Source organism: Myotis nattereri, assembly GCF_964212035.1.
Source record: "Myotis nattereri genome assembly, chromosome: 16".
In the NCBI taxonomy this organism is placed as follows: domain Eukaryota; kingdom Metazoa; phylum Chordata; class Mammalia; order Chiroptera; family Vespertilionidae; genus Myotis; species Myotis nattereri.
Window position 1 is genome coordinate 45,644,599 of NC_138091.1, and position 22,532 is coordinate 45,667,130.

General features: G+C 44.1%; 1 protein-coding gene across 2 annotated transcripts in view; it reads left to right on the top strand.

Moving 5' to 3' along the window:
* SPOP (speckle type BTB/POZ protein) overlaps window positions 1-13,897 on the top strand; it is a 71,776-nt gene extending 57,879 nt beyond the window's left edge. For both annotated transcript variants that reach the window (XM_081109713.1, XM_081109714.1), the window contains 5 exons: window positions 3,234-3,411; window positions 6,185-6,240; window positions 6,720-6,842; window positions 10,871-11,013; window positions 12,663-13,897. In XM_081109713.1, coding sequence (XP_080965839.1) covers window positions 3,234-3,411; window positions 6,185-6,240; window positions 6,720-6,842; window positions 10,871-11,013; window positions 12,663-12,807 — 645 coding nt within the window. In that variant the 3' untranslated portion in view covers window positions 12,808-13,897. The remainder of the gene's footprint in view (window positions 1-3,233; window positions 3,412-6,184; window positions 6,241-6,719; window positions 6,843-10,870; window positions 11,014-12,662) is intronic.
* The last annotated feature ends 8,635 nt before the right edge of the window (window positions 13,898-22,532 follow it).

Below are 22,532 nucleotides of genomic sequence, written 5' to 3' on the forward strand. Positions count from 1 at the left end.
ACATTTCTTTCCTTCTCAAACATAGAATATCCCTTCATAGCCTCGGAATATGATTTTTGCCAAATTTTAAATGTGTGGATCTATTTATTTTTTTCTTTTTATTGTTATTAATGAATTATTTGGATATTTTAGTTGAACTGTGTGAAAATGCCAATATTTGATTGTTTTTGTCCTACGAAAATGGTGATTTAATGTGTAACATTATTATCCTATATAATAAAAGGCTAATATGCAAATTGTCCCCTCAACTGGGAATTCTACTGGGAGTTCAACTGGGAGTTCGACTAGGGGGCGGTGCTGGTCAACCCTACCCCCATCAGGGGCGGGACTAGACCGCCAACCACCAGCGGCCCATCCCCCCCAGCCACTGGGACTACACCTGTGCACAAATTCATGCACCGGGCCTCTAGTAGGTTATAAAATATAATAATGTAGTAAACTTCAGCCAACCCAGCAGTAACTTGGAATTAACTTGTATGTTTCTCCCCTAACCCTTAAACCTGTTGTCTTCCCCCCTCAGTAAATACTAAAGAGCTATTTTGAATTATATGTTATCTCCTCATATATTATTTGTAGCCTGAATAATATGTTGTTTTCATTTGATTGGTTTTGAGCTTTATAAAGTTGGTGTCAGAAAGTATGTAGTCATCTAGGACTTGTTCTTTTCACATTATGTTTCTAAAATTTATATTGTGGATGTAACTACTGTTCATTCATTTTTACTGCTGTGTAATATTTGTGTGAATAGGCAACAGTTTATTCTCTTGTTGATGGACATTTAGGTTGTTGCTAGTCTTTTGATTAGAAACAGTGCTGCTGCTATAAACAATCTATATGCAGAGTCTTTCCCCCCCTCAATTGTGTTAATGATATGGAAGTTAAAAAATATTTCCATTGGTTTTATTTTTTATGTTTAAGTAAAATATTCAGGAATTGGCACAATCTTTAGTCTTTTATGAAATATTATTTTTTAAGAAAAGTAATTGACTTTAAAAGTGAGGCCCTTTTACAGCTTGAAATTTAGAGGGTTATACAGCCTTCCTGAGACATTTTCATGCAGTCATTTGTAAGACGGCATAAATGTCACAGTCACGTCATCTTCGCAGCTGTAATTCTGAATGAGTCTCCATAGTCAACTTTATAGGCATTAAAAAAATCTTTAGTTTTTCTCAAAATGGTTTCATTTTAGCAGCATCATTTGCAGAGGAAAACAATCCCTTTCTAAGTTAAAAGTTTGGGCTCTGAAGACTCATTTGTGAATGCCATTTAAAATTTATTTTTAATTAAGCGTATTTAATGTTGGTAAGAGGTGCCAGACATTCAGAACTCTGGAGACTCCAGGCATCCATATATCTACAGAACAAGTCTGGCTCAGACAGTAAAGGTACATTCTCCTTCTTGTGCATTCCTACTTGTGTCTAGAGAGAGGAATTGTCCCTGCAAGAGGAGTCACAGTTTTGGGTGCCCCACTTATTACCAAGCATGCATCTAACCAGCAGAGGGTCTGTGGTAACCATAGTTTGAAATTCACCTTATCTCTTGCCAATTCATTTTACTCAGACTAGTAAATTGCCATCAAGTGTTAATGACTTTGGGCTCCTGTCAGCCTGGTTTAATTCACGCTTAGGACCTAGTGCCAAAAGCATTCTCCATTCCCTTCATTGGTCATCCCAAGAGAGTCCTGCCTTTCTTTATGAGGAAGTTGGATTTACTTGGTCTTTTCCTTTTTTTAAAATAAATTAATCATCAGTATTTTTAAGCTATCACTGGAAACAGGCATTTTCTACTTTGATATTAATATTATATCAAAGAAATAAGAGTGTTAATATGAGAGAATGGCTGACCCAAATTAGAGATCTTACACAGGACAAGAGAGGATCTGTGCAGTAGTTTGTGCTGGGTCTCAGGCTATTAAAATAATGTTATAATCTGGCTCTGATAAATGTGCTGCTAATGCTAAGCACATTCATAATTGATTAACTTGGCTGCTTCATTGCTCAAGACTATAACAGCTCGTTTTAAACAAATGAATAAATTTCTCGACCTGGTAATAAATATCTCACTCCAGCACAGAAGGGACTGCGGGTCATTTGGATGGGGCATTAACTTTGCCTCGGGGTTTATGACTGCATTTAAGGGATGACTTCTATCTTGAAGGTTAAAAGAAATTTGGGTCATTTAGGATGTTCCTAAGCTGCCTTTCTCAACTAACTTATCAGAATAGCAACATGGGGGAGCTGATTCTCAAGGTTTATGAATTCTGCTTTGATTTTAACATTTCTAACCTATTATGATGTAGGAGATGAAGCATAGCAGTGATTGCTAGGCAGAAGACTGATCTGCTTCAGTTTGGTAACTTACATTTATTTTGTAATGTTATATGATTTATAAATTCTTGTATTTGGTATACTAACAAATTTACCTTTCACTGACCCATCTAGAAGTTACCTTGTTTTGTTTTGTTTTAAATCTAAACTGAACTGTTAATTCAACTGGTTAAAACCTGCTGCTGAAGCCATGTGGCAAGTTGGATCCCTCTTTAAACTTGTTCTTCTCATTCTGTTCCAAAGCTATGAGTGCAAGTCTAGCAGGAGCCAGCGGTCTTGTATTTCATTGTCACAAATGACTGAGTAAGGGCATAAATGGTGTGGGATACCCACACAGTTATCTCTGCCAGAAAGATCTTCCAAGCCTAGTCCTGTTCATTAAATTAACACTTGCACGGAAGTACCAATTATTTACCAGGCCCTATGGAAGTTGCATTTTATTTTCATGTTCCAGACCTAACTAAAGTAAGTGAAATGCTTTTAGGTGTACTAGATTTTTCTCTCTGAAGAGTTTAATTTAAATGGTAGTTTCTATAGGAGTTCTTTGTATTTAACCTTAAGGCAGAATAAGGTAAATACTTGAGGTTTAACATTTGTTTCTTTTAGTTTTTCCCTCTGATGGTTTTGCCCAGGTTTTCAGGGAAGGGGAGGTGAGGCTTATTAGAAGTTGGAGGAGAAGGAGATTTGTGGGGCTTTCTCCCTATTTTCCTGAGATGGTGCAGACCAAGTATAACTGTGATAGATTGAAAATTACGTGATCCAGAGGATAAAGCCTTGATTTGTGGAGATGGTTTCAAGAGAATATGACTAACGCTAGTATCTGAATGAGGTATAAATCATCTCTCTTCCTGCTGGGAAGAAAATTCCTGATAACAAAAGCTTTGGACTGTTTCCTTGTCTTTACAGGTGAGTGTGGTGCAAGATTCCGTCAACATTTCTGGCCAGAATACCATGAATATGGTGAAGGTTCCCGAGTGCCGGTTGGCAGATGAGTTAGGAGGACTTTGGGAGAATTCCCGGTTCACAGACTGTTGTTTGTGTGTTGCTGGCCAGGAGTTCCAGGCTCACAAAGCTATCTTAGCAGGTTAGTATCTATTCGTAGGGAGCGTTCGTTTTGGTGAAACAAGGCAAACCAGTGGCCGCATAATGACCTGTTGAATAACTTCAGCCTTTTGAACTAGTGAAAAAAAATTGCAACTAAATATATTTTTATATTGTGGTGACATTAGTTGTCATAATCAAAAAGGCAACTCTGCATAAAAATGGTATTTCTATTCTTCCTCTCTGTAGTGGACTTAGGCCACCATTTTCAAGGAATGGATGATGATATGTATTGAATGCCTTTGCACCTAGAAAACAGATGTCAAAACACTGCTTAGGATCAAGTATTAGTTCCTAAACAGGGACTTAGGATATAACAGAGAGGATTCTGGACTCAGGATAAACTACGTTCAGTTAAGTCCCCTGCCCTGGAGATCTTAGCCTTCTCTTCCATATAAACATATCAGAAGGATAAGAATATTGCCAGTGACACGGAGGATCAGGTCTTATTCTAATAATAGGCCCTTTGTCTTTGAGACGAGAAAGAGTGACACAGAGGGGAACTGACAAGGCAGGGTTGACTTGACTTCACGTGAAAGCATAGCAGCCAGCCGCAGACTTCTATTCAGGCCATAAGACATAAAAGGAAATAGCATGAACTTTCAGCAACAAATTTCTTACCAAGATTCTCAGCTCTGTTCTAAAATACACACCTGGCTCAATCTAACCATCTTTCTGTTCCCTCTCTGAACTAGATGTTACCGTGTATTGCTAAAGAAAGTCATCAACTCTTAGGTTAGCGCTCCATACTCAGCTGGGCCCTCAGCACTGCCAAGAACTCTTCCTACAGTTAGTCAGCTCCCTTTCTTTTTCTCAACAATAGCTACTTCAAAACTTCACTACTCTCCTTTAATCTCCAACTCCTAAAAGATGACCTTGCTACTTCTTCCAAGAGAAAATTGAGGCCCTGTCCCTTAGCTCTTGCCTCTCACCTTACCTGCATTTTCCCTGCATTCTTGGTGGAAGGGGTGTTCTTCCTTGTGTCCAGAGTGCTGTACTTTCTACTTCTGTTTCATATCCCATGCTGCCTCCTTCTTCTTCTTACTCTGCCACTTATACCCTTGTTATCTGGCATCTTCATCAACTCTCTTTCTCCTATTGCCTGTTTACCCTCAATCTATAAACAGGCTCAGGCTACTCCCCCTAGTTATTCATTCTCATTCATATTCTCTCTCTCTCTCTCTCTCTCTCTCTCTCTCTCTCTCTCAGAGCTAAATTTCTTAAGTTAGCACATTTACTGTCTCAACTTGTCTCCTCTCACTGTCCTCAGTTCATCTACATGCAATGAAAGCAGTTTTCCAAAGTAATATGGCCGGCTACTTCTTACATTTGAGAGACTCTCGTTCATATATTATTTGGCTCCTTTATTCTAGTTTTCTTCTGATTCTCTGGCTACCTCTGATGTGTGGCCTCCCTCTTCTTCACGCATCCTTTTAAACATTGGTGTTCTCTCAGTTCTCTTTTCATTGTCCTTATTCTCCCTGGGTGATTTTATTTATTTCATAACCTCAGTTTCTGTCTATCCAATGATGACCCTCTAAGCATATCACTGCTTTGGACACTTCCCTCTTTATTAAAATCACCAACCCTTTAGTCTTCAATTTCTGTAATGTGTTTATTTAGTGCCTTTTAGTCTGTAGCCCTTCTGAGATATGAACAAGGAGAATTAATATCCTTTGGAATAGTTTAAAGCATTGAGGCTCAGAGGGTTTAGTGATTTGCCCAAGATGTGTGGTTAAAAAATGGCAGATCTAAAATGAGTCCTTCCTAACATAAACTATAAGTGAAAGTTCCAGTTACCTGTTAGCTCAAAGTCCTGTATATATTCCATCTGTTCTTCCTCTCTCAGTTAGAGATTGGTAGTCTTAACTTTCACCAAATCCCTGATTGTCGGACAACATGATAAGATTTGAGTTCTTAGCCATTTTATTACTTTCATGGTTGAAATTAAGTTTACTTATTATTTATAGTGTTCATTAGACTAGAATTGGGCATGACTTAGAACACTGCTTCTTAACCTTTTTTCATTATTCCCACCCCTCGGGGAAAAATTAAATTATCCCCAATGAGAGACATTAAATACTAAGGAATAAGATTTTGTTAGGTAGGATTGAGCTTTTTTTAAATTTTATTTCATTTTTTTATTTTTTATTAGGGTTGAGCTTTGAAGGGCTACAAACGATGTAATCCCTAAGATTTCTTTTTCTTGCCTCTTTGGGAAGTTATCATCTCTGTTGAGAATGCAAGGCTGGAAGGACCAGAAAACCTGCCGTAAATGAGCATGCGTTTCATCTAGTTAGTGGATGCCATTGAGCCTTGTTCTGGGCCTCCTTGCTGTGTGGTCCCTGGATGTGGGGAAAGTAGGTGTCTTTTTTCCAGGCAAAAATGTAGGTATCAAGACATCCTGCTTAGAACCCTAAAGGACCTTCCAGTTAAACCCCAAAATCTACCCAGAGAATATCATTGTCATCCAACATATAGATAAATTTGAGTAATTTCCTTAAAACATGAATGTTTGGAATCTAGCTAATAAATTATTTTGTAAGTAGCATTTTCTTTTTTTGACTATTGTAATTACTAACTTACTGGCATAATATGAAAAGAAATGAATTTTATAATTCTGATATAATTTGAGGCTAAGACCCTTTCCTATACCAGTGTGACAGCAAAGAAAATGACCTCTTCTACATAACAGAAGAACTGAGTGATTTACAACGTGATAACCACATTTGTCTCTGTTGCCTTTCACTTTCTAGCTCGTTCTCCAGTTTTTAGTGCCATGTTTGAACATGAAATGGAGGAGAGCAAAAAGGTATGTATCAGGATAAAAATATGTCTTCTAGCTAGGTGACTAGATTCAGATGAGTTTTCCAATTTGGCAGCAGTTTTATTTTCCTAATTATCTTTTCTTACTGTGTTACTAAAATGGATTACGAATTCCCTGAAGGGACACTGTGAGAGTGGAGAGAGGTAGTCCAGAAGGATTCTAGGTAAAGGAGACTCACTCTCTCCCAGGCAGATCATCCAAAGGGTTTGGGGTGAGGGTATTAGACATGTGTTTCTACTCAAGAAAAGAAAGGTAAAAAAATGAAAGCTATAGTTGTCTTTGAAAACAAAGGTGGTACATATGATGGAGAATATTATAATCAAATATGGCAAAGAGCAATTTTTCATTTATGTTAGGTTTTAAATGATACAAGCTTCTCTCCTCACTAGAGCTTAAAATCATGAAAATTGTTTAGGGAATTTGTTTTGCTGGAATGTTTCTGACTTCCAGTTTTTCTGGCATAGAATCGGGTTGAAATCAATGATGTGGAGCCTGAAGTTTTTAAGGAAATGATGTGCTTCATTTACACGGGGAAGGCTCCAAACCTGGACAAAATGGCTGATGATTTGCTGGCAGCTGCTGACAAGGTGAGATAGGAATAGAAAAATAATCACAAAACTAGGAGTTTCTGTAACTTCTTGAGTTTCATGGCGGCGCTTCTATGCTGCATTGTAAGTAAGATGAGCACATATCTTAGTTTGGCTGGACAGTCCTGTTTCATACTTGTGCTGCAGCCCAATTATTGAAAGCACCCTTTTTATTTTCAAAAGCATCCTGCTTTGAATGGTAAATTATATATGGCCACTCTACATATGGAAAAGAAGAAGTCTGCTAAATTACCTCTCAGATTTAACCATAGTGATATTTAAGACTCACATTTGGATTTATAAGTTGGCTTTATAATGTATAAAATGTTGTTGGGTTCATTAACTTTTATTTAAACTTTTTCAATAAGAGAATAATCTTTTTCCCAGTGTCCTGGTTAGCATTTTTAACTTTCCCCTAAGTAGTTTTTGAAATACTCAAAATTGTAAGATGATTAATATCTCTTTGGGAAATAAGAGCTACTACTACAGTAAATGTATACTTTGATTGTAAGATACATTTTGATTTGAGAAATGTTAAAGTGTGAAAGTGAAAATGGGATCTTAGCAAGGAAATGCGATTACCTAAAACAACAGACCAGTGATTCCCAAAATAAGCTTGGGGCGGGGGGGGGGAGGCATGTGCCTCAGTTGCAGGCTCAATCCCAATGAAACACTGAGTTTAACCAAGTCAAATGCGAGGTTTTGTGTATTGTTGCTATTTTATTGCAGGATTTCTCAGAACCTTTAGTATGTTCATGTGCACTATCATAGCATTTCTCCAATTTAGTTAACTCTGGAATTCTTTTCCTGAAAGATCACCCCTGGATTAGTCTTCCCCAAAGCACACTTTGGGAAACTGACTTTCATTGTATAAACACATTGAAGAGAGCTCAGTGACCTGTCTGTCCTCCAAGCCCTGTGGTCCAAAGAAGTATGACGGGGGTGGGGTGATTACTGTTTATCCTGTGGGAGCTTTTCTTGTGTTGGGAAGGGGGGTTGCGGCAAGAATGTCAAAGGACTTAAACCCATCCAATAGTAGACTCTCTGAGAAAGATGGTTCTCTGCTGGAAGTGTCCCTTCTTTCTGCCAGGATGCTGCAGTGCCCATGTGAGGCAGAGCTGGCTCTGGCTCCAAGGAAAGGGCACTAGCGCCTTTTCAGGATTTGCTCATGGGACTTCCACCTTCCTTTGCATCCCTGAGGACAGAGGAAAGTACTGTATTTACGTGGAGGTTTTATCTTTATTGATCAGCGTTTTGGAGTGTTAGTAGAGGATAAGGCATGTAAACCCAATCGATGCTACAGATGAAAAGGATTGAATAATACTGTATCCTGCATATTACCTTTCAAGACTGAAGTAGTACCGTTAAGCAGTGCGAACATCCCATTCCCTTTCAGTCTAGCTCAGCTCTGACCAGAGGAAACTTGCTTCCAGTGGAGACAGTAAGGAAATACACATTGTGAGCTCTGAGGAAGTTGAAGGCACACAGCCCAATACCTGCTGCTTTTGTGGTGGTTGTTAATCCTCACCCGAGGATATTTTTTCCATTGATATTTAGAGAGAGTGGGAGAGAGGGGGAGAGACAGAGAGAGAAGAAGAATTGATGTGTCTCACACATTGATTGGTTGCCTCCTGCACTCACCCACACCAGGCCAGGGATTGAGCCTGCAACTAAGGTACATGCCCTTGACCGGAATCGAACCTTTGATCCTTAAGTCTGAGGGCCCACACTCTATCCACTGAGCCAAACTGGCTTCCGCCCAATATCTGCTTTTTATAAATACGAATTTTATAGTGATTCTGACTCATCTGCCCTTTAATTTTCACTGAAGCAGTCACTTGGTGCTTACACACAGGCGTTTATCTTCCTCTCATCTTCTAGCTCCCATAAAGGTGAGTAGCATTGAAAGGCCCACTTTTTTAAAAAAAATATATATTTTTATTGATTTTTTACAGAGAGTAAGGGAGAGAGATAGTTAGAAACATCGATGAGAGAGAAACATTGATCAGCTGCCTCCTGCACATCTCCCACTGGGGATGTGCCCGCAACCCAGGTACATATCCTTGACCGGAATCGAACCTGGAACCTTTTAGTCCGCAGGCCGACGCTCTATCCACTGAGCCAAACCGGTTTCGGCGAAAGGCCCACTTTTTAGACAGAAATACTAAGGCTCAGAGTTGTATATTCTTAGAGCCAGGGTTAGACATATGTGTCCCTGGGTTTTCATTTCTGCTCCTCAACCAGAGAACTTACTGGGCACCTACTACTATAAGAGCTCAGAGCATAGGGATCAGCCTGAAGTGACATTCTAAGAATGGTATTTTCCGTACAATGTGTTAAGTTGGGATTTTAAAAGCTAAAGCAGTTGAATCACAACAGTACTTTAAATTTATGAATGAGAAATAACTGAAGGGTGTGTTTTCAAATTCCATTCAGAATTTCCCATTAGACACTCCTTGCTTCAAGCTTATTGGAAAATATTCTTACCTTTCTACGTCGTTGTAAGCGTCAGGAAAACAGAATAAGAAATCTTTCATGGAAGGATCTAGACCTCTAGAATTTACCCAAGAGACTGCAACAGCTTCTTCTGAGCTTTCCCAGTCTCCTGGGGACATGTGTAATTAGACCAAAAACAAAACAAAACACGTTGGCCAGGCCGGGAGACACAATTTCAATCTCTCGGGTAAGTACTGCCATTAGGCAGGTTTTTCAGAAGTATAATTAAGAAAAAAACTTGGTCCCCCAAGGGACAGCAGTGGCTACTTTTGTCTAATTATGCAGTAGGGATCAGAGCTATTCACAGCAAAAGTCCTTTTAAAAGAAAGTATTGAGAAAGGATAAGAGGAATATTCTGTGCAGCACTGTGTAAAAACTGAACATTTACCAAACCTTTCCCAGCCTTTTAAAACAAAAACCTAATTTCTTGCTTGTCTAGTGTCATTCCTGTTTTCCATGGAAACTGTTTTCCAGTTACTCAAATGTAAAAATTAAAGCTGTACCAAAACCAATAAAATTCTCTTTTTGCTGCAGGAGATCAAAGTGCCAGCAGATATGCCTCCTCACCCAGAATTCATAAAAATAAAATTGGCCTGGTTTGATGGCCATGATTCAGCTTAGAGGAATATTATGCCACTGAGTTCTGAGGCTCCTTAAGATGGGACCTGTAGGGAGACTGGAGACCCCCAACCAAACCCCTTTCCTGTGAACTGATGAATGACATTATATTTTGTGCCTCCTTTTTATGCCTTCCTCCTCCTTGTCCTTGAAGTTCCTTAGTAAGTTCATAATCTCATATTTGAGAGCAAGGAGTACAGTTGCGTCAAAACAAATCAACTAAATGAAATGTGCCCAATATTAACCTAGACTTTCATTTACAAAATATTTATACCCTTTACTTGGAAGAAGTTTTAGACTGAAACTGGATCCCAGGGTCTTTGTTGCTTTGTTTTTCTACCCTGAGAATCTTAACCTCAACCCCAGTGAAATAGGACTCCATTTACCCTCTGTTTGAAAGGAGGCTGGGGTTGACCCTCATTCAGGAACAGCTCGTGGCAGAGATGCTGGTGAAAGCACCACAGGCTCCTTTCCACAGCCCAGTGGGCCAGTCAGGATATCCTGCCAGGCCGGTGACTGCTTCACCCTACTGCGGCTCCGAATGAAAGGACTGCAGACACTGAACATGTCATGTCCCTGGTGACCCGAAGCAGAGTGATCTGTCATTGTGAGGGTAGGGAGTGATGGTTTAAGAAACACTTGAATAATATCGGGACAGGGTAAACGTGAGGATGTGGGTCTATTTCATAATTGCCCTTTTTCTCCTAGGTACACTGTAGAACTGGAGTGGTAGGTATGCACGTTATTTTAGCTGTCTTCATCTCAGCATTTGGAGTATGGTTATGTTTTACAATTACAGTCGTAGCCTTCTCACTGAATGCGCGATTTGTTCATGTCTCTGTTACATGATGGTACAGCTTCAGGAGCGGTCAGCCCAGAGCTGTTCTGTTCTGACGGCAGTGCTTGTGTTACAGTACGCCCTGGAGCGCTTAAAGGTCATGTGTGAGGACGCCCTCTGCAGCAACCTCTCTGTGGAGAACGCCGCAGAGATTCTCATCTTGGCTGACCTCCACAGCGCAGATCAATTGAAAACGCAGGCCGTGGACTTCATCAACTAGTGAGTTGGCATCTTCAGAGTCCTTCTTCCAGGGTAGTTGGGGCAGCTGGAGAAGTGAAAAGACTGCATTAGTGAACAAAATAAACGAGGAGCTTCATTAACTTCTAGTAGTAAATACAGTTTTCATCTTTCCTTCATCTTGACAGTGTGGAAGAGGGTTTTGCTTTCACGGGTCTAATTTGATTGCTGAGTGAGGTGTTTTACTTCCATGTAGTGATCAGATTGATGAAAATGATAATGTGCTGTGTTCCCCAAATGATAGCATCTTTCCTTCACATTCACTGGCCTGATGAAAGGCATGCAGATCTCTGGGTGAACGGAGTGTGTTTTTATGAGTTAGTAAAATATATCTAATGGTCCATTGTGGAATGGGGAAAAGAGAAGGGGTCATCAGTAGAGAAAGAAATGTTCATTCCAGTAGATCTGTTCCTTCAACCTTAAATGACAAATGACCTGGCCATATTCCTTTCTGAAATAATTCCCAGTGGGGCATGTTCTACTCCCCTGCCTGATGGGGAACAGCGTTTGGAAAAAACCCAAAAAAGAGCAGGTTTCATAAAACCCTCACAACAACAGTTCTCACAACAACCTCAGAGATGGGTCTAAGACAGCAGTTGCCAACCAGTGGTCAGCAGACCACTGGTGGCCCGTGAGGCCCGAAAGGTTGGCGACCGCTGGTCTCAGAGGTGGCCAGGCAAATAGTGAACATGATTCATCACAGAAAACGCCCCAAATCAGGAAACCATGCCCTCTAAGGCTGTTTGTAAGATTGTTTCGAAGGAGTTACCGATTGAGGAAAAAGAGACCACCAAGTGATGGTCCTAGTGAGTGCTCAGTCTGTGGTGGACACTTGCTTGGTGCTTTGTAGATCGAACCATTCAAGGAAGTGTGGTTAGTATCCCCTCCTTTTTTTTTTTTTTTTTAATATATTTTATTGATTTTTTACAGAGAGGAAGGGAGAGAGATAGAGAGTTAGAAACATCGATGAGAGAGAATCATCGATCAGCTGCCTCCTGCTCATCTCCTACTGGGGTAGTATCCCCTCCTTTTCATTCAGATAGACCCCAGCTCTGATCTGCTCTGTGGTTAGGGCACTAGGAAATGGCAGAGCCAGGTGGAAGCTCTGAGCTGTCTCTTGTCTCTTCATTAGCAACATAAAGAGCATTGACAGCCCTGGCAGGTGGGCTCAGCTGGTTGAAGCATCATCCCCTGCACCTAAAGGTTTCGGGTTCCAGCCCCTGTGTGAGTGGATGGGAGACAACCAATCATTTATTCTCTCATACACCGATGTTTCTCGCCCACCTCCTTCCCCTCTCACTAACATCAGTAAATCATATCCTGGGGTGAGGATTTTAAAAATGTAAAGAGCTTTGATAGTGTAGAGACTAGCCTGAGGGACATTTCACCTTGTAGTTAGTAATATAGTAGCTCTAAGTCCTGGTTTTCAGAGTCACAACAGCCACAATCTGGTCAGCGATCTGCATACCCTCTAACAAGCAAATTCTCATGCATATCAAGGATTTTCTATCTGAGTGTTACTTGCATTGATACCCTTTACAGCAAACTCTGGGAAATTAGGCTGTCTAGGCGGCTGTTTAACCCACCCTTCACTCCCTCGTTTCGTAACTCATCTCTCATATTTCTCCTAGTCATGCCTCGGATGTCTTGGAGACCTCGGGGTGGAAGGCAATGGTGGTGTCACATCCCCACTTGGTGGCTGAGGCATACCGCTCTCTGGCTTCGGCACAGTGCCCCTTTCTGGGACCTCCACGCAAGCGCCTGAAGCAGTCCTAAGATCCTGCCTGTGAGACTCGGTTTATTTTCCAGAAGCAGCAGCCACTGTGGCTGCCATTGACCACCAGGTAGACAGCGCAATCTGTGGAGCTTTGACTCTACTGTGGGGGGAAGACTGCATCTCGGCCCCAGACTTTTAAAACAGCACTCAGTAACCTTGGGGATGGGGGGAGGGAAGGCCGGGACTCGGGCTGTTCAACCCAATGAAACCCTGTTGCTGCGTCACTGTGTTCCCTTTGGCCCGACCGAGTCTGATCCTGTGGGGATCCGGTTAGGCGCTGGCCCTGAGGACAGCCCTGCAGCGGTACTTGGAGAAATCTGTCTGCATCTAACTGAGCAGAACAGATCGTCAGGTGCCTGGAGCAAAAAGGAAAAAAAAGAAGGACCGTTAGTTTTAAGAGAAGGGGAAGAAGAGGAAACAAGAAAGGATTTTTGCAGAATTTCTCAAAGATCAGCTTGTGGATTCCAGTACTATTTATATTGAGAGAAATTTCAGTCCATCCAACTGTGCTAAAACTTGGAATTTGTGAAAACTTCTCACCACCATGCAAGTATCAGAAGAGCTCTCTGGTTGTTAGCACTTACTGTTTGTAAGAACAGAATGCATTCTTTTATCCCTTTATGAAAAACGACAAGCGAAGGCGAAAGGGGAAGGAGGTTATTTGATCTGGAAGATGAGTGTTCTGATGTGGTGGCTTTTGCAAAAAATCTTTATTGGTGTTGGAAACTGGAAAAAAAATAATTCACCCAGAATTCATACTGTCTTGACAAGAACTATAGCTCTCTGATTTTAGATATTGTGGAAAATGTTTTTTTGGCATTTTTCTCCGATTTTATTTCTCCTTCCTCCCCCCTTTTCTAAAAAAACACACAACAAAAACACAAAACATAAAAAGAAGAGAAAAGAAAAGGAAATTTTATTATTAATGCTGTGTGAAAAAAATCCCAACCCCGATTGCTCAGCTGTTCGTACCTGCACCTGCATAGGAGCCAGTCCTGTTCCTTCCAATTCACTCCTCTTCCTACAGGAGAGAACTTCCAAATGTTAATTTTTTTTCTTTTTGAAAATATAAATAATGACTATTTTGTACTGTGTGGTATTTCTGGTCTTTTGTTTCACTCCTCTGATTGGTGTTTTGGGTCTGAGTTCCTTAAGGGATTTTGAAGGCCTAGTTTGATCTGCAGTTTGCAGAGATAATGTTTGAAAGGTCTGAGCGGTGGGGTTTATTACATCTCCCTAATCTCAGGTTCCTTGGTGAGCTACCAGCATCTGCCAGTCTCTTGTCCTTGAAGATCTCACAATCCACCTCCTACTGGGGATCAGGCTCCTGCCTCTGCCAAGACAGGTAATGGAAGTGGGCTTTCTGCACCCTACACATTCTAAGACCTACTCCCAGTGTCCTCCCAGTGAAATATAAAAAGATCAAGGGGACATGAATGTGGAATTAAATAAAGGGAAGTTATTATCTCTGATTGATTCTGTCACCGACTTGATGTGATAACTGAATTCCCAGCGAGCTCTCAGGAATGCTCTGGGCTCCTCTTCTGCATTGGTCATAGCAGTGCGGGTCGGAAGGTGGGATACAGTGGGAAATGCATTGGCCATGTGGCCAAGGTATGTGTTATTTGACTTAGATGGAAACTCGACATATTTCATCTTCCAGTTCCCTTCAGTGACTTTAGCCTTTGCAAATATTCCAATTTTCATTTATCTTGCCACCCCTGGAATGAAGTAAATAAGATCTGTTACCAATATAATCAGAGACAGGATTTGCTTATTGGAAACTGACCAATCCATTGCACTCTTCAGTGTTCTTCTAAGCATCACCTGTGTGAGGAACTGCCCAGTTCTCCAAGTTCTGGCTGCTGTCCCTGTGCCGCCTCGGTCCTCACTCCCCAGATCAGCACACAGTTCCCGGGATCAGGGCATACACAGTCTCCTGCACCCACACTGTCCCTCAGGTGACTGCATTTGCTCAGCAATTCTCAAGTTTTCAGCGAACGTTCCATGCACAGTATCTCATCGGAACGTCCCAACAGCTTGATGTTTGGTGAGACAAGTGATAAATAGCATCTTCCCATTTTATAGATGAGAGATGTTGAAACCCAGAGAAATCACGTGACATGCTAAGATCACAGAACTGTTGAGTGACAGTTCTAATGTAGAGCCCTGAAAAGATGGTCAGTCACTGTAAGAAGTTTCTTCTCTGAAGTGTCTATGGATCTGAGGTGAAGCTTCCTCCTGTGGGAACAGCAAGAGCAAAGCTCTGGGAAGGTGCCTTTGCCGCTTGCTCTCCAGAGGCTCCCGGAAGACAAACCAGACCGGAGATTTGCTTTCTTCCTCACTCGGAGAGCAATGGGCCTGGGGCTGGTGAGTTCGAGGATATGTCCTCAGGGGCGGGGATAGCCATCCTGGCACCACGCTTCTGGCAGGAGAAGATCCCTTGTAGGATTTTTCAATCTTTATGGAATTTCTAACGTGGACTTGACTGAGGGTACAAAGCTGTTAGGATTTCAGGTCCTGGTGAAGCCACTCCGTGCCTCTCCTGTCATTATTACATTATTTCTGGATGTGTTTGTTTTTGTTTAAATGATACAGTTGAAGCCATCTGGTTGTGACAACATCAGAGCCCCAGCATACTGTTCGTAACCCTCCCACTGCCACCACCCCCTCCCTTAGCTCCCCCATGTCTGAAATTTAATTCAAGTTAACTCCACAATCTGGGGCATGTGCTGTCACTGCAGAGATGTCCGTGCCAGTGGAACAGTTGGAGATTTCAATTCCACAAGGATATGGCTTATTTATCAAAACAATATTTCAGGCAAGCGGTTTCACAGCACCTTTGGCGTCGCGGTTTCCGGTCCAAATAAGAGTTTTCTGGCATCACTTCCCAGCTCCCCTCCTCCCCTGTGTTCAGCCCCCCTGTGTCTGGACATGGAGACAGTGAGCCATCCATGGAGAATCGTTCCCATTCCCTATGTGGAGATTAAACCTCCCTGTTGTCCAACAATTGGGCATCTCAGATGCCTTTAAGGGTTTTAACAATTTAGGGAAGAGATGCTGCTTTTCCTTATCGCTGGCAAGTCAGTTGGCTTTTAGGCCTTTGAAGAGATTCTTCTTTTAAAAAGTATTCCAGCCGGGGACATTGAGATCTTTTCTTAGGGCCAAAGATCTCTGGCTTGACCACCACTCTGCGCATTTATTTATAAATCTGGTTTAAACCTATTATGGATTCTCCATATTGCATGAGTCCTGTGCAAATGAAAGAAAAATAGCTTGTATGTTTATGAACAGAACAACAAACAGAGGGGGAGTTGAGCTGCACTTTGAAACTGACTGTTGCTTTGTTCTGGTTCTTCAACGCCTATAAAAGAACAACTGAATTCCCCCAACATGACTGTATTAAATCCTTCGGTTTATCTTTGTCAAAAGCAAATTCTTCAAAACACACACACACAAACGCAAATAGTGGGCTGGAGCCCAATCTTATTTTAATCTTTTTTTGGGGGGGAGGAGGGGTTAGAGATACTTTTATAACACCATAACAATCACCCTAGCCGGTTTGGCTCAGTGGATAGAGCATCGGCCTGCAGACTGAAGGGTCCAGGGTTCGATTCCGGTCAAGGGCACATGCCCAGGTTGCAGGCTCTATCCCCCAGTAGGGGGCGTACAGGAGGCAGCCACCGATCAATGGTTCTCATCGATTCTATCTCTCCTTCTCCCTTCCTCTCTGGAATCAATAAAAATATTTAAAAAACAAAAAACCATAATCATATTTTGGATACAATTTTAATTTTACTTGAATTTCACAAAAGAAAAAAGTTGATAGAATTGCTGAACTCATATAAATATTTCCTCTAGACAAGAGATACTTCCCCTAAAATATTCCTTCAAGATTAAAAATAAAGAAACTGTGAGAACATTAAAGGTTGAAGTCATTATGATTTTTTCCAAGGACATATTTTCATTTTTGTTTGTATAGACTGACTTCTTGCTGTGAAAGAGTTCGTTGGCCCAGCCACACTGGCATGAACACGCAGTTCTGAAAATACTAAAGCCCTTCTGTACCAGTAACTTTCAGCCACTGGACTCTCCCCAGGGCACTCACTCCCTCTCTCCTGGCCGCCCCATCCCACCGCCAGGAGTAACCCCAACCCCCATCTCCCCGGGACCCAGAGTTACAGGGGAAAGAGGACCCTGGTCCCCTCTCCCAGGCGCCTTCAACACCCACCACTTAACCACTTCGCCCCGAGCAGCTTAGTTTCCATCTGTTTTATATAATGGCCCTCAGGTAAGGCTTTGTTTGCAGAAAGTATTCCTGTGAAAACCCTGCTCAAGGTCAGCCCTCGGGCCCTTGCAAGTTTGCACAGTCTGGGATTTCCAGAATGGAGGCCTTTCTCCCAAACACACTGCCTCCTATGAAGTCAAGTGCACGGCTGCATCCTGGTGTGACTACCTTGCACCCAAATGGGCAACAGACAGAGGCCTGCAGGTATGGAGATGACCCCTGAGCCGGCTCCAAACCAGGTGAGGCAGAAGGTGCTGGAGCCCAAGCTCAAGTGGAGGCGGCAGGAAGGGAGTGAGGGGGCTTTGCTCCGGGCCCAGCCCTGGGCCAGGTGCTCACGGTCCAGATCCTCTCCAGTCCTCTGAGAGGTGTTTCTCTGCTCCCTTCCCTTCCTTCTGGAATTACTGAGCACCTGTCTGTGTCAGGGGCTGGGGCACAACGGCAAAGCTAGATCCCCAAGACCTCCCCGCCCCGTGAGAACATCATCCAGAAAACAGCTGTGACTGGGGTGGGTGCAGGATGCAGGGGGAGCCCCAAGTGGCTCAGGGAAGGTTCTCCAGTGGAGTTAAAGCTGAGCTAGGATTTGAAGGATGAGGAAGGGCATTGGAGGTGGAGGGAACTGCATGTGCAAGGCAGGGAGGCAGGAAGGAGCCCGCCTGGTCTGGGAACTGTGGGAGGGCGTGGAGCCCAGGTCCGGGAAAGATGCTGGGTGAGGTTGGGGTCCCAGAACCCACTACGTGGACCCTCTGCCTCCTTGACCTTTGCTCCCGGCTGCCTGGCCAGGAAGAGGTCCCCACTTACCTGCACAAAAGGAGGCTTTGAAGCTGGAGAGAGGGAGTGAGGAAGTTGGTGTGTGTTTTGGATTGTTTCTCAGAAATCTCCTCCTCCTCCTCTAATACCATGGCAACCAGGCATCAGCTGGGGTAGCCCCCTGTGAGCTGGGCTGAGTTGAGGGGGAGGTGGGCTGGGGCTAGGAACCTCTGCTCCCCCTCCCTGAGCCTCAGTGTTGGCATCTGGAATATGGGCACCACAACCCAGTTGCTGGCTCCTGTCAACCCAGGTGCTCCAGGAAGCAGAGCCCCAGGCTGGACTCATTAGGGCAGCGGTTCTCAACCTGTGGGTCGCGACCCCTTTGGGGGTCGAACGACCCTTTCACAGGGGTCGCCTAAGACCATCAGAAAACACATACATAATTACATGTTTTATGGTTAATCACTATGCTTTAATTATGTTCAATTTGTAACAATGAAATTGGGGTCACCTCAACATGAGGAACTGTATTAAAGGGTCACGGCATTAGGAAGGTGGAGAACCACTGCATTAGGGGGAGGACTGGGGAAGTAAGGGTGGGGCTGTGAAGTACCCTGCATCATCCGGCAGCTGGGGGCTGGCTCGGCAAGGGGAGGAGGCCCTGAGCCACGTAGCCTGCCCTTCCCACCAAGCAGCCTGCCCTGGTGTGCCCACTGCACTGTCCCTGCCAAGGAGCCCCTGGGGCAGTGAGAGACCGGACCGAGGCACAGACACAGGGATGAACCCCCTGTGAGCCCCCGCAGTGAGAGGTCTAGGGGGTCTCCTGTGAGGGGGCACAGGGCTCAGCTGTTCCCAGAACCCAAAGCCCCAAAAGGTGGGCAAGGAGGGGTGCATTTCCTGAGGCTGCTGCTCCCATGACTACAGACTGGCCTAAACAGACAGGAACATGTGCTCTCCCCGTTCTGGGCCCAGAATCTGCAATCAGGGTGCCTGGGGCTGTGGTCCTTCGAAGGGCTCCAGGGGAGGGTTCTTCCTGCCCCTTCAGCTTGTGGGGGCTCCTGGCCCCATCGCTTCAGTCTTCACGTGGCCCCTCCTCACGTGACTACTCGTGCTTGAACATGTGGCCCACCCCCTTGTTCACGTGCTCTCCTGGTTGATCAGAGCCCCCTTGAGACCTCGCATGGTCTCTATTCCAGGGTGCGCCCTCCCTGGTTGGCTGTCAGCTCCTGCCTCACACCAGTCTCCAGTCCCTTTTCCAACGTCCTTCCAGAAAATCGTGTGTGTGTGCCCTCTCTTTCCTCCTGGGACTGTGGCAGCTGGGACTGTAAAAGAGACTGGAGAGCAGTGGCCCGTCCAGAGTCATGCAAGAGGTCCAGAGGGGCCTGTGCAGTCCCTGGAAGGCCCTTCCAAAGGGTAGCCAGGTCCAATCTTATTTTTTACAATTAATTATCTTTTTAATCAGCTGGACCCAGTGTGTTCCTTATCCCATGACATCTCACTGAACTCTGCCCGACATCATTTAGATTCACTTCTGATGGTTTGCTGACTAATCTCACATTCAGGTGGGTGTGGCGGGACTGCTCTTTATGTGTGTGATGCCCAAGGTGGATGTGTTTTTCCCCTTTTAATTTCAGAGGTGACTGCGGTGCGCTGGGGCCTTTGACCCAATAAGCAGACACCTCGTGCAGACAGAGAGCAAGAAAGCCAAAGCAGGATGGTCAGTGTTTTGGATAATGAGCTGGGCGCACCAGAAGCTTTGACCTCCAGATGAGAGTGGAAACTTGAATGTTGTTGACTGATGGGATCTTTGTGCCACCAAGCCATTAGCGAGATGATCCCTCCCCTCTAAACCCCGTAGTGCTGGAGTGGAACCTGGCCTGTGGGACACTGTTTGGTTCTGATTCCTGCAACTCTAAGGAAAAAGACGTTTAGATTTGAGGGGATTCAATACATGCAACAGAAATGATTAACAAGTGGAAGGGGATCAACTCTAGGGGAGAAACATTATCTATATATATAAAAGCTAAGCTACCAAACAACCAGTGCTATGACACACACTGACCACTAGGGGACAGATGCTCAACGCACAGGATCAGGCTCCCTCCTGTCTGGATCAGGCCTGTGGGGATCAAGCCCAAACCGGCTTATCCAGCACTCCCCAAGAGGTCCCGAATTGTGAGAGGGCGCAGGCCAGGCCGAGGGACCCACCAGTGCACGAATCCGTGCACCGGGCCTCTAGTGACAATATAGAAGGCGTAACTCAAGTGTGGGAATGTAGCACCCAGCCCACAGTGAACAGAGCTCCCTGGAGTTTGGAACACCCATGGGCTTGTCTTGTGCAGCCCCCTTCATCCCGGGCGTATAGCTTGGGAAGGTGATCATGCCATGTCCTCAAGGTCACTCAACCTGGCTGTAAGCCAAGAAGCAACAGAAGGCAAAGGAATAGTTTTGGGGCACGGGCCCAAGGGCCAAAGGGAAAGCGAAAATCCAAGAGTTTGCCTGGCAGTAAAGGGGACATACCTGCTCCTTTTGCCCAGGTGAAGTGGGGAGAGTTTTGACCCCCTCAAGACCCTTGAAGGTGAGCTCTTAACAAACCGAAGGGAAAAGAGGGGCCCCCACACAGTTCACCTTCCTTTACTGTCTGAGAAAACAGACATCCAGAAAAGTGAGGTGACAGACTCAAGGTCACAGAAATGAAAACTCAGGCCACTGGTTCTGCAAACCAGAAGGTGCCCAACGTTGGGCGAGGCTGGGGGCTGAGGCGGAGGGTAGGATTTCTGCTCTAATTCAGTCTAGTCGCAGCGGTTCTCAACCTGTGGGTCGCAACCCCTTTGGCGGTCAAACGACCCTTTCACAGGGGCCTCCTAAGACCATCCTGCATATCAGATATTTACATGACGATTCATAACAGTAGCAACATGACAGTTATGAAGTAGCAACGAAAATAATGTTATGGTTGGGTCACAACAGGAGGAACTGTATTAAAGGGCCAGAAGGTTGAGAACCACTGGCTCTAGTGGCAGAGGCAGGGGAACGGCACAGGGACAGGGCGGGGGTCATAGCCTTGAGGACATGGCCGTAAGGAGGTCAGTGGCTACCTTAGAGAAGTTTCTGGCCACTGATGGAGGCAGAGGCCAAGGCTGAGGAGAAGGTAAGCAAACAGACTGAGTATAACTCCTCTGCAGACGTCGGGCCGGGAGAGAGGGAGGGAATCTCTCCCGCCCACTCTTAAGAACTTATGTCTCAATGTAGTCAACACATTTATTTTTGTCTAGAAGTCATGGCATGCAGGTTGTTCCGTAAAGTTACAGACACTTTCATAACTGGTATTTGTAATGAAAGTCATGTTTACGGGATAATTATAGCTTTAAATCGAGAACGAAAACAAGCACCTTCAACCCCAACACAATTTTGAGAATGGTTTCCTGAAGACAGACACGTGTTCCTCTATTTCTTCAACCTCGCCATCTTCCAAGTAAAGGTTTGCTCCGTGCTTACGATTAACCCTTTACAACATGCTTTCCTGAGCCAGTGGCTCGGTTCAGGGGTGTGTGGTAAAGGCATAACGTTCGTTTCCCCAGTTTGGTGCCAAGCCCTGACTGGTAGCATTTGTCTGTCTCCATGGCCCATTTCAAACTCCCACGGTGACATTACTGGGCGCGGTGTTGGAAAGGGGTCACCATTATCTCATATTTCCACCACGCAGATAAACTGATGTCTATAACGTCACGAGCACAGATGATAGTAAAGTGTAAAACCATCAGGAAGAGATGCATGTTGAGCATTGCCTTTGCTGTTAATTGTATGTTAATACAACTTGGTGTTTAATGGGCCACTCCATAACCAGCTCTCGGAATTCCTGAAAATGTAACCACTGGCTCTAGAGAGCCAGTGTGAACCAGCTCCAACACCCCGCTCACTGACAGGGCATCCAGTCTGCCCTCCCGCCTCTGTGCACCTCGTCGTTTTCTGTCATCCCTCAGCACTTTTAAAATGCACTGACCCGGTTGCATGCCTTTTTAGGATCTATAGATAAATCGACATTGATACATGAACCAATAGTCATATTACACAGATTTAATCTCTCCAGTTAAACATTTTTCTCTCTCTTACCAGTATGGGAAGTATGTATTTTATTGAAACACTAATGAAAAATGGGCATATCCCCTGGTACATTACCCAGTGTAATCCTCAGTCATTGCAGGGGTTGTGGTCCTGTAGTGCAGCCTTCCCGCCCCCTTTCCCTCTGTACATTTAAAGAGGAAGATAAAGACAGATCCGGGCATGTGAGAGTGGTCAGCATCCGAGTGGGTGGTCCCTGGGGTCTTCTATGCCCACCAGAGTTTTAATAACTGTGCCTTGGTTTGGCCTTTTAAGGATGAATTTTTAGGACTTTTTTGTTTCCTTTGCTAGTATTTCCTTTACACGTTTGACATGCGATGTGCCAGGGGCTGTGCTAGTTTCTATGGCTAACCGGTGAGTAAAACTGCTCCCTGCCCTCATTGGAGCTTAGCATCTAATGGGGAGATAGTGTCCCCAAAAGACATAAGGTGCAACCATGCCGAGTGCATGGGGCACGGTGAGAGCCTGTGAGAGGGGAATTCATCTCGACGGGGAGATCCAGAAAGGCTTCCCAAAGAAAGCAGCCTTTGAAAGTGAGAGCTGAAGGATGAGAAGCTGTCAGCCTGG